Source organism: Narcine bancroftii, chromosome 12 (assembly GCF_036971445.1).
Source record: "Narcine bancroftii isolate sNarBan1 chromosome 12, sNarBan1.hap1, whole genome shotgun sequence".
Classification (NCBI taxonomy): Eukaryota; Metazoa; Chordata; class Chondrichthyes; order Torpediniformes; family Narcinidae; genus Narcine; species Narcine bancroftii.
This window is the reverse complement of record NC_091480.1, coordinates 63035566-63048729: the sequence shown is the minus strand read 5'-3', so window position 1 is coordinate 63048729 and position 13164 is coordinate 63035566. Positions and strand designations below refer to the sequence as shown.

At 41.0% G+C, this 13164-nt stretch overlaps 1 protein-coding gene across 2 annotated transcripts in view; it reads right to left on the bottom strand.

Annotated features, from left to right (window-relative positions):
- The window catches only part of LOC138747312 (unconventional myosin-Ib-like), a 72873-nt gene that overhangs the window by 39683 nt on the left and 20026 nt on the right, over positions 1-13164 (bottom strand). For both annotated transcript variants that reach the window (XM_069906412.1, XM_069906411.1), the window contains exons 8-9: positions 7634-7732; positions 6640-6743 (exon numbers count right to left, since the gene is read on the bottom strand). In XM_069906412.1, coding sequence (XP_069762513.1) covers positions 6640-6743; positions 7634-7732 — 203 coding nt within the window. The remainder of the gene's footprint in view (positions 1-6639; positions 6744-7633; positions 7733-13164) is intronic.

Genomic DNA, 13164 nt, shown 5'->3' with positions numbered 1-13164 from the left:
TTGTCACATTATCTTCCAGATCATTGATACAGATGACAAACAGATGGACATCTACTGTAATGAAATGCTTTGAGAGTTTGGTCATGGACAGAATTAACAAAGACATAGAACCACTGCAATTTACCTACTGCCACATTCGTTCCATAGTAAATACAATCTTGATGGCTCTCCACTCTGGATCACCTGGACAACAGCAATACCTACATCAGGCTGCTTTTCATCAATTACAGATCGCCCTTCATCACCATCATTCCCTTAGTGCTGGCCAGCAAGCTTCAAACCCTGGGCCTCTGCACCTCCCTCTGCAACTGGATCCTTGACTTCCTCATCGGAAGACCACAATCAGTAACATCTCCTCTGTGACAATCAACACAGGTGCACCTCAAGGATGCGTGCTTAGCCCACTGGTCTACTCTCTCTACCTCCATGACTGTGTGGCCAGGCACAATTCAAATACCATCTACAAATTTGCCGATGACACCACAATTGTCGGCAGAATCACAAAAGGGAATAAGGCAGCGTACATGACTAAAATAGATCAGCTAGTTGAGTGGTATCACAACAACAATCTTGCACTCAATGTTAGCAAGACTAAGGAGCTCATTGTGGACTTCAAGAAGGGGAAACCAAGAGAACATGACCCAGTCCTCATTGAGGGGGTCAGCTGTGGAGAGGGTCAAGAACTTCAAATTCCTGGGTGTCAACATCTCTGAAGATCTATGCAGGGGCCTTCATGTCGATGCAATCACAAAGAAGGCTTGCCAGAGGCTATACTTTGTGAGGAGTTTGAGGAGATTCTCTATGTCACCAGATTCTTGCAAATTTCTACAGGTGTACCGTGGAGAGCATTCTGACTGCTGCATCACTGCCTGGTACGGAGATATCAATGCACAGGACAGGAAAAGACTACAGAGGGTTGTAACCTTGGCCAGCACCATCACGGACACCACTCCATTAAGGACATCTTTCAGAGGCAGTGCCTTCTGGTTCAAAGATTTTCTTTTATCTGGACATTACTACACAGTTGTTGGGTAAGAGGAGGCAAGAAAAATCTTTGGGAAAAGGGATACACATTACATTACCCAGCGATGACGAGGATTGTATTACGGGATGGCAAAAATAAATTTTTTATGGATTACAAACAGGCATTAGATTTTGTGGAAACTTTGCCTTTAAGAGGCCGTGAAAATAAGAGGGAATTATTCGGAATGAGATAATGGATGAGTAAATTAGAGACTTTGTTCAGATGTAATATCTGGGAGGTGAAGGGTGCTGGAGCCCATCAGCCACTGTTCATGGGCTCGTTTGTGGCAATGATCCACGTCCTGCATGATAGAGGAGGGTGGTACTATATTCTTCAGCACCAAGAAGGGGAAATTCTACTATTAATATATTTAATATATTAATATCCATTAATATAATGGTTATATTGATTATATTGATGTTTTATTTTACTTTAGAGAATTGATTTAACACGGAATTTTAAATTGGATGATGGAAGAGATATGAGATTCTTAATGGATTGATTATGATTAATATTGGATATATTGGAATTTAATATTTAGAATTTATTTAAAACATGATTTACTTATTTGAATTTGCTATAACATGTTGGTTTAAGTAATATTTCTAGAATTTTTTAAAAATATCCATTCCATTTTTTAATCTTTTTAAAGTTTTTTCTTATTTGGGGGGGTGGCGGGGGTTTAGGTCTTTTTTTTTTCTTAGGGTTTTTGGGGGGGATTAGATGGGTTGAGGGGGCTATTTTTTCTTTCTTTTTTCATTTTTAAACTTGTAAAAGCCATGTATGATTAATTGTGAATGAAATGTAAGTCATGTAATTGATTGTATGGCATCTAGAAATAAAGGAAATAAAGGATCCCCCACCACCCAGGCATTGGCCTCTTCTCACTGCTACCATCAGGAAGGAGGTCCAGGAGCCTGAAGATGAACACCCAGCGGCACAAGGACAGTTTCTTCCCCTCAGCCATCAGATTTCCAAATGGACAATGAACCACAGACACTACCTCATTTTTCTCTCTTTTTTCCCCCATTAATTATTTATTTTAAATATGGTATTTACAGTACTGTAATCTATAGCAATTATCCACAATACTGCTGCCGCAAAACCACAAATTTTGTTACACATGTTCGTGACAACAAACCTGATCCTGATTCCGATTCTGATTCTGGACCCAGCACCAATCCCTGAGGCACACCACAAGTCACAGGCCTCCAGTCAGAGAGGCAATGATCCACTCCCACTCTCTGGCTTCTCCCATAAAGTCAATGTCCAATCCAACTTACTACCTTATCCTGAATACTGAGCAATTAAACCTTCTTGACCAATCTCTTATGGGCACGAAATGCTGCTCCGTGCAATATCCACATTCTGAAAAACAAATAAATGCAAAGAAAAACCTACCTGGAACAATTAAACACTTTACAACCACGCAGCTAAAGAATAGACTTAAAGACATGTTGCTTCAATCTACTGTTTTTGTTGTGTTCTTTTATTATCCAAAAAATGTACATTCACATACATTACAAAACTACAGATAAAGTCCGAAAATCCGGACTGCTCGGGGATAGGGTCCAGTTGGATTTTCCGGATGATCAGGCATTACTTTTAAATTTCAAATTTAAGGAGGAATAAAGAAGAGATGAACGGGTAAATTTCAGTAGTTTAATTCACCAGCACATACAGCAGGTTTCATTTGATCAAAACGCGTCGTCTTAAAGAAAAATAAAGTCAACACTTGGCAAAATGCGTGGTTGCTTGTGGCCGCTGTGCATCTGTGGCACTTAGGCACGCACACGCACAAAAGCCCACTGGATTTTAAAAGTTTGAGAGGTTTTGAAAAGTCAATATTCGCGGATGGACCGGCTTCTGCATTGGAGATTTGTGTATACATTCATTGTGTGTAAATGTGAAGCATTTACAGTCACAAACGTACAAAAGAATTTGCAGTCAAACTGTGCCTCTTGCATCCTCAGAACAACTCAAAATACTTACCAGCTGTACTGTCGTTCTCTGTATTTCAGCAAAATACAGCAGCTAATTTGCGCAGAACAAGTTTCCACAAACAGCAGTGTGGCAACAATCAGATAATACATTTTAGTGGAGTGGTGCTTGGGGAGAATTTCTTCTGATGATGAGAGGGCAGACAAGATCTCAGTTTTAAAACTTACTGCCACCTTTGACAACGCTGCACTCTCTCAGTCCCGTCAGCCAAGATTCATTACACAAGTCCATGGACTGGAATTTGAGCCCACAATATTCAGAGTTGGATGAGAGATGAGCCAAGGTTAACACCAGACTATAAATTTAAATAGTTGCATAAATATTTTGTGAAGCGATGTTTGCCTGAAACTTGTGAGTTAAATATATTGACACATCAAAGTTATCAGGCAGAGTTTCGCTTGGATTGGATAAATGCTGAGAATAAAAAGACACAGTAAATGCTGGAGGAACTCAGCAGGTCTCGCAAAGATTTATTACCAATGTTTCAGGCCTGAGCTCTTCTTCAAGGTAGAAATAAAAAGCAGGCAAGCGTCTGAATGAAGACAGAGAGAAAGGGGAAAGAATGGGAGGGGGAGGCGTCCAGACAAAAGGTGTTAATTGGATATGATAAGAGGAGAAGAGAGAATTGATTTTGGCTCTGTGAAAGGAGACAGAGGGAAAAGGGAAGAGAAAGAAAGACGTAACTAGAGGAAAGGAGATGGGGGACAAAGAAGAGGGGGGTGGGTTTCAATGGAAATCAGAGAAATTGATATTAATGCCATCCGGTTGGAGGGTACCCCGACAGAATATGAGGTGTTGTTCCTCCAATTTGAAGGTGGTCTCAGTCTGGAAGTGCACGAGACCATTGTCAAACATGTCAGCAAGGGAATGGGGTGGGGAATTGAAATGGGTGGCCACTGGAAGATCTACGCTATTGTGGTGGACAGAGCTGAGTTGCTCAATGAAGCGATCTCCCAGTCTGCGTTCAGTCTCTCTGATGTAGAGGAGTCCACAACAGGAGCACCGGATGCAGTGGATAACTGATTCAGGTTTGCCCTTGGTCACCATACAATCATTAACTCATGGCATTGGAGAGTTTGAACACAAGAAAATGTAGCATGAGAAGGCCACTCAGCCCCTCCAGCCTGCCCTGCCATTCAAAATTATTATGATTGATCTCTGCTGGCTGCTGACCTCAAATCCTCTTCTGTGCCAATTCCCCATAGCCCTCAATTACTCCACTTCTCCACCTTAAATAAATCAAATGATTTGGCCTCCACCACTCTCAGGGGGGTATAGAATTCACTACCTTCTGAGAAAAGAACTTTCTACACAACTCAATTTTGTACCCATAGCTCCTTGTCCATTACTGTCCCACTAATGGAAACATCTCAACTCTAGCTAACCCCTCTTAGTATGGTTCAATAAAATTATTTCTCATTCTTCCAAAATCCAAGGAATACAAGCCCAACCTGTCTTGCCTCCCTGGAGATACAATCAAGACTCTAAAATGCTCAGGTGCCCCGAGCCATGCAGCTCTGTGGGGGCCAGACAGCCCCATGGGTGTATCATGGAATTGTTAGATTAAGGAAAAGATGGACATTTAGCCCATGAAGCCCACATCAAGTCTCTGGCTCTTGATCCTTTCATAAAAAGAACAGTTTCTCTTCCCCACTCTATCAAGACCCACTATGTACAATTCTATCAAATCATTTCTCATCCCAAAGGGAACAACTCCAACTTCTCCACACATTAATTGAAGTCAATCACTATGGACCATTCCACTAAGTCTTTACTGAGTCCTCTCTGAGGTAATTGCATCCTTCCTGAAGTGCCGGGAGCTAAATTGAAAACAATCTTCCAATTGTACTCAGTGTTTTCATACAAATGCAATGTAAGTTCAGTCTCTGTTTATAAAAACAATGTTTATTAATAATCACTTATCTGAATCTTTCCTGTCACTTTCATAGATAAGGCATTCAGCCAGCACCTTTTACCCAGGCGACAATAGCAAATACCAGAGGACACCCATTTAAGGTGAAGGAGTTTAGGAGAGATGTCAGAGGAAGGCTTTCTTTTACACTGTGTGGTGGGATGCACTTGGGTTGCTTTCTCTGGAGGCCGAGGGGAAATGTGATGAAGATTTATAAAATAATGAGTGGCATCGATAGGGTTTTGTTTCCCCAGGGCAAAAGCGTCACACACGAGATAACATGTGTTTAAGGTGAGGAGGATAAAATTGAAGGGAGATGGCAAGTATTTTACACAGAGTGCTGGGTGCCTGGAAGGGGCTGCAAGGACTGTGCTGGAAACAAATACAACAGTGGTGTTTGAGAGGCTTCCCGACAGACCCATGAAGATGGAGGCAATGGAGGGCTAGCTGTCAGGAGCAAGCAGCAGAGTTTTCGTTTGATTTGTACATCATGGTCAGCAAAGACATGTGGGCTGATGGGTCTGTTCCTGTGCTGGACTGTTCTTTGTTAGACCCAAAGAATACTACAGCACAGAACAAGGCCTCTTCGGCCCTTCTAGTTTGTGCCAAACTATTTTTCTGCCTAGTTCCACTGACCTGCACCCAGTCCATAGCCCTCCATACCCCTCCCATCTATGTACCTGTCCAAATACTTCTTAAATGTTAAAATTGAGCCCGCATTCACCACTTCAGCTGCCAGCTGGTTCCACACTCCCACCACTCTCTGTGTGAAGAAGTTCCCCCTATACTTTTCCCCTTTCACCCTTAACCCATGTCCTCTGGTTTGTATCTCACCTACCCTCAGTGGAAATTGTCTACCTACATTTACTCTGTCCATCCCCCTCATAATTTTAAATACCTCGATCAAATCTCCCCTCATTCTTCTACGTTCCAGGGAATAAAGTCCTAACCTGTTGAACCTTTCCCTGTAACTCATTTTCTGAAGTCCCGGCAACATTCTAGTAAATCTTCTCTGCACTTTTTCAATCTTATTGATATCTTTCCTGTACTTCGGTGATCAAAACTCCACACAATACTCCAAATATGGTCTCACCAATGTCTTATACAATTTTACTATAACATCCCACTCCTATACTCAATACTTTGATTTATGACGACCAATATCCCTAAAGCTCTCTTTACAACCCGATCTGCCTGTGACGCCACTTTCAGGGAATTATGTATCTATATTCCCAGATCCTTCGGTTCTAATGTTAAACAGAGAGGGAGATGGGGGCACTGTTCCCTCTAAGCTGTGTGCATGCACACATGAAAATTAAAGTGCGCACAAAAGGTCAGTTACCTAAAATAATGTAGAATAAAATCTTAATTAAATACGTTACTTCGTAGAATGCAATCATACTTGTATTATATTAAAACATGCCAATACAGTTGGATTAGCCACAAGAGACAGGCTATGCCAAAATTATCTTGAAACCATTTGAAGTTCACATTTGCACAAGCATTCAGTGTGCACTTACTTTTGTCACATGAAAAAAATATTTGCACAACCTCAGATTTTTGCACACTCTGACTACTAAAAATTGAGTGAACTTTGGAACCTGTGGACATCCCAGAGTTTACGGAAAATAACTTTTACCTCATTCCTGGTTTCCTAAATGCTTTGTAGGAATTGTGTTTAGAAAGCACACAACTCACTTACTTTAACTGTATCAAAGCTGGCAGCGTCGTTGACTCCATTTAGAGATGTTTTGTCCGAAATCAGGTAAATGTATCGATTGCAGTCCCTTAGCATATTAAGATGCTCTGTGGAGGAAAGGCGTAGTGAATGATTCTATTTGCAACAATATGAATTGAGAATTGTGTTCATGTGAGGTGCTAAATTTAAAAGTGGCAAAAAAGGAAATAAAGTGCAAAGGAACTAAAATTCTTCATAGTATGAAATGCAGAAACACGGTATGGTATTAGCCATCCAACAAAACCAATGATCGAGGCAAGGGAGCCATCCAACAAAACCAATGATCGTTATACAGTAAAAGTCCTAAAATCCGGACTGCTCAGGGATTGGGTCAGTCCAGATTTTCCAAATTCTCGGGCAGTATTTTTAAAATTCAAATTTGAGGAGAATAAAGAAGAGGTGAACAGGTAAATTTTTCTAGTTTATTAACAAAACTTTTTTTTCAGATAAAATACAAAGTACAAAAAAAACAAATATATTTGTTCTTTTTCCGTGACTTCTGTGCACCTGTGGTGCTTATGCACACACAAAAGCTCGCGAAATTTAATAAGTTTGAGAATTTTTGAGGTCTGGATTCTTGGGTGGTCCAGTTTTCCGCCATCCGGATTTTTGGACTTTCACGGTAGAATGAGGGGAAAGATCAAAGAGGCAAAAACTCCAAAATTTATTTTGTATTCATTCTTGAGATATGGGCATTGCATTTATTGCCCAGAACACAATTATCCACACTTGAATAGTCAACAGATCCTCACTTTCAATGCTCAACATGATGAACTGCTATGGAAATAAGGTACAGGAGGAATGTGGGCAATTACTCTGTCCAGGCACTGCTCCAAGTTAGTGTTTTTAGGACTCATTTGGGCAAGGTTGAGGAGGAGGGGACCCAACACTGAAACAGGATGTGCATTGTGAGGAAGCTTTGGAGGGGATGGCAAAGAGACAGATTGGTAACACTCACCCAGCAGCTCAGACGACCCCCCTGCTAATAGTTGGTAAAAGATGTGGAAATTCCTCTCCCCTTTCAGACGCTTGACAACGCGAGATTTCTCCAGGAGATCTGAAATACCCAAGCCATCAAAACTCAAAACAAATCAGGGTTGTCTTTATTCATCTTGTGCTTTTGCACTGGGATAAAGTGTTCAAATTCATGATGTATAAAATTAAGTGCGACTCACTGAACAACTATAAAGGTCACAAGCTAAAGGTAGAAATGAAGAAAGCATTTGGTTCTTAGCTCATCTCTTAGGAAAGACTCAATGCCTATGTTTCTGAAGATCAAACCTCAGTTGCTTTCTTCAAGGATAGGGAGATAATCTTCCCCAATCCTCACAAAACAGATCTCACAGGCCCTTTCGGTCCATAAGCCCGTGCCACCCAACCTACCCCCATTAACCCACACCCCCCCGGTACATTTTTGAAGGGTGGAAGGAAACCGGAGCCCCCGGGGGAAACCCACGCAGACTCGGGGATATGTACAAACTCCTTACAGACAACGCTGGGTTCAAAAGGTGTTGTGCTAACCGCTACGCACACCATGCCACCTCCATCCCTTAGGTAGTGTTTCATGAGCTGCTCTGCAGTGTCTTCACCACAGGAATCCTTTCCTGTCCACTGGTTGTTCAAGACAACCTCTATAAACATCCCGTAAAATACATTATCCCCCTCCTGTTAGATTACTGGAACAATCAGTTTGCTGGGAACATCACTAGAGGACAAATAGTGATATCATTTCATCTGTTACTCCATTAGGTGAAGACTGGCCCAAGCGTTCCCAAGTAAGCAAGCCAAAAATGTCAGTTATTCTGCCCAACCAAGAGTTTTAATTATAACTCAGGAATGTGAATCCCCATTGTGTGAGAGTAGAAAGTCATTTTCCCACTCCGTTCACTCACAGCATCTCTGTCATCACAAAACCATGGTGGATTGTATCTTTTAGATTCTCACCTGTGATAGACAGAGGCTATTTACAACTCTTGCACTCAGTAGCAAAGCATTCCAGTTCAATCCTACTCTTGAATGGACATCTCCGAACCCTGACAATTCCAGTAGTGAGCCTCATCCAGTCTGAACAGTTGCAAGCAGCTGTGCTTGAATGCAGAGAGAAGAGGATGGATTTTCTCCCTCAGGTTACAAAATGTTTGACCAAGTGAAAACTACCTGCAGATTTGGGCACAACTTTCTCAGAAATTTCCACCCAGTGGAGGAAGAGAAGTGACCTAATAGAGGAGTTTAAGATGAGGCATTGATTGCTTTTTTCCCAGCCCTGAAATGGTTGCCACAAGAGGACATGGGTTTAAGGTGCTGGGGAGTGGGTACAGAGGAGATCCCAGGGATATTTTCTTTTACACAGAGAGTGGTGGTGCATGGAATGGGTTGCCAGCATTGGTGGTGGAGGTGGATATGTTAGGGTCTTTTAAGAGACTTTTGGACAGATACATGGAGCTTAGGGCTTTGGGAAAGCCTAGTAATTTCTAAGGTAGGGACATGTTCGTCACAACTGTGGGCCAAAGGGCCTGTACTGTGCTGTAAGCTTTCTATGTTTCTATTACAAGAGAATCTGTATGATAGCACCTCTCGTGTCCCTAGTGCAGTGGTTCCCAACCAGTGGGCCATGGAGACTTCCCAACCCACTGAGGTCAGGGTGAGTCTGAGGTAATGTCTCAGTCCTCCCTGGTGACCTTGGGTAGGGTGGCGAGCATTGAAGTGAAGGCAGATCTCAGGTGTGCATTATCTACAACAGAACTAAGGATGTGGAAACTGGTGAAGAAACTTCAGGAACAGGGGTCTCATTAAAGTGGCTCAAGCTTTGATTTTGATTGGGAGTTTTTATGTTCAGTGTATGCTTTCAGTATGTTTTTTTTTCTTTAAAAAAAATGTTACGAAAGCCAGGAGGGCCTTAGACCAAAATAAATGGTTGAGAACTACTGCTCTAGGACATCACAAAAGGGAGGATTTTTCATCCAATTAAATATTTTGAGGTATTGCCACTGTTATACAGGAAGCATCAGCCAATTTGCACACAAGATTCTGGAAAAGAATTGTGAAAGGCAGGAATCTCTATTTCATTACTCCATCATGTCAATGTGGAAGGATACCGACAGTTTACAAAAGCGATGATAAAAATCAATGTCACTTTTGGAAAAATAACAATGGATTGCAGGATTGTTTTTTTAAAAATTAAACAATAATAAAGCAATTGGCACTCAGGCTCTCAGGCTGATTGCACATGTTGCACAAGAAATGTGAGGAACCCAGAGTTTGTCTTGGTCACCAATTTTACAACCAAAGTAGAGCTCATAGGCTTTCTTACTAAGTGCAGTCATGCCGCGTCTTTGAGCGTAAACATACACTTGCCACAAATGTAACAGAATGTATTGCAGCTGTTGCAGCATTAATGAGATATTTCTGATGTATTGAATATTCGTGAAGACAATAAATCCTATTGTTAAGTACACTCACTCTACTATTGCCTGAAGAACAGGTCCCTCAACATGCTTTCAATCTATAATCAATGTAATGCACAGCACCTGTATATGTGAGCTGCTTTTATAGCCTGTCTGCATCTATCCTGACTAAGCACGCCCAGAACTAAGACAACGTTTGCATAGCACCTGCACTGAGTGCCTGCCCAAGCTTGCTTGGACAGACCAAAACAGCTTGCTTTGTGGGCAATGTAGACTTAAAATATGACAGGAAATCACAAAATGGTACATGATAGGTAATTTTTCAGGTGATGTTCATGATCATAACATTCATAAAATACACCCAAAAGTGTTCAGGAACAAAAAATTTTGTTGTCCAGTGAAATTGTTGTAAAATTCATTCATTGTTTCTTATAAGCAAAGCAATGTGGAGATATTTCACTAAGAATAAACATGGGCTCCATTTAAACCTTCCACCAGTTGCTGTGCACAAATTAACTGCCTACATTACAAAAGTGACCACGCAAAAAAAAACCCTTTCCATTGCCCTATTTATGAACTCCATAACATAAAGAATAACAGAGGAAGCGCAAAAGAAAACCTCCTAACTTGATTTTTTTAAACCTCTGCTAATATTAACAGCCAGTAACTGAATAAAGAGTCTTGGATGCAGGTGTCCCTTTTTAATGTTCACTCTGCTGCCCTGTACGTATCTTACTTCAAAAACAGGGTGGGTCCATAACCAAGGATCGTGAGGGAGATAGAGGGGATGTATTCAAATTTTTGTGACTCCATCTATTCTGAAAGAAACAGCAATCAGGCATCAGATCAAGGTCTCAAGATCTCAGAGTAACAGGCACCGATTGAGAGGAGACAACATTGAGGAGTGATAATTGAAATAATCCTGACTTGAACCAACATCTTGAATAGGTTGACAAAAAATTATCCTCTTGTGGTAAACCACTCTATGTATGTGTGGATGTGCTAGGATATGCCCCTTGCTGACTGTGCCTGAGGCACTTCCCATTGACCCCTGAATAAAGGTGACTGTGTCACAGCCCCCTCCTCAGTCCAGGACAGTCGACTAGCATGGATGTACCTCCATTCTGTTGTGAATAAAAGCCTATCAGTTTCTCTACAACTTCTAGTCTTTGAAGTTATCGATGGTGCATCACTTCTCAGTATTTCCTTTTTTTGAAAAATCAAACGCAATTAAAAAAACATCAGAAACATTCTGGAACAATTTGTAAACACATTACAACAGAGGCTACATTCAAAAAAGTACTTTAGCAGTTGCAGGGTGCTTTGCAATACCTTAAAGAGGTGAAGGATATCATGTGAATGTTTTGTGTGATCTTACATAAACTTGTAAAGAATACCATTGGGAACAAGGTACAAACACATGAAGTTCTTAACCTCCAGGTTTAAGGACATTTTCTTCTAACATCTATCACGCTCTTGAACATCCCTGTTTGACTCCAACCATAAACTACTCCGGGACTATAAAAAGACCTGTTTGACCTGTTGCACTATTTCATTTACTGAACTTTTTTTCTCTTGCATTAACTGTAACTGTGAATATTTATTATCTCTTTCCATACTGGGGCTGTTTAATGTTTATTGTACATTGGTTTTATTTTCCCAGAAGTACTAGGCTGCAGTAAGAATTTTAGAGTATCTGTACATTGTATGACAGTAAACTCATTATCATTATCAATGCAGATCTCTCCTTTTATGAGGACTAAACAGTTTTTCTTTCTCTGCTGAGAACTAACTCCTTTTCCCTCAGCAGAAGCATGTCCAGGAAAGATCGTGAAGAGAGACTTGCTTATCAGTAAACCCGAGTAACAAAGAAATTTGCATCTGACCAAAACTGAAATTCCGAGGTGTTCTGGGTACCTCCAGCTTCAAACCTCTATTTTCATGAGCTTCAAAATGATGGGCAAGCAAAGCAAAATGTGTTTTATGTACAAGGATGGTACAGTACATTACATTTGGATATCTAGCTGCAATACATTAGGTGTTTCTCTTGGAAGAGGTAAGTGGGAGTTCTAACAATTTTATAAGGATAATACTCCAAAATAACACCTTCAGAATTCATGCATTCTGAATAAATTCTAAGCATAGACAGCTTTAATCTCTATTTGCAGCTTTGATTACCATTCAATCTCCACCAATAATCATTAACAGCAGTTAGTTTTGGTTTCGCAGATAACCAAAGATTGATTTGATTCTTGGGTCCCAAACCTGAGTGTTATCATCACTGACAATCACTGATCTTTAACCTGGCACAGAGGTACTTTGTTCGGGTGCCTGCCCACATTTTGCTCATACCTTGACGAAGGGCTCAAGCCCGAAACGTTGGTTATGTATCTTTATCTTTGCTATATAAAGGACACTGTTTAACCTGCTGAGTTTCTCCAGCGTCGTGTTTTTACTTCAACCACACTGACTGCAGACTTTAGTGTTTTACTTTGGTTGAGGCAGGTAGTATTGCAATGCTAAAAAAAAACTGGACGGATCCTTGGATAGAATGGGTTTAGAGGGACATGGGGCCAAATGCAAGCATGCAGTATGGGTGAGACATTTAAGTTGGTGTGGGGAAGTTGGGCTGTTTCCACATTGTAATAAATCATCCTTGCAGTGGCATCACTAGGGTTGGTGTCACCCAGTATTGTAACTCATAGTATCACCTCCAGTCCCCCCCACCCCGCCCCACCATGGATCTCCTCCCGTACCAGACCATACAGAATCCTTAGTAATGTTTTTTGTACTCATTGTAAATCGGAATTCCCGGAGATCACTGAATGTAACGGCAATAGTAGTGAGATAAACAGCTGGCAGAATTAACATTGCCCCTTTAAATTACAATATCATACACACGGCAGCAACGAAACAACAGCGCGTGCTTGTAGTGTGTGCAGACTCAACCACATGATTCGAAACGTCATTGTAACTAGAACGTCATTGTAACTAGAACACATTAGAAGGTTCAAAAAGTAAATGAGCATCAAGTTTTAGCCTTGTAGGTCTATTGATACACGTAAGCAGGGCTTACGAAAAATGT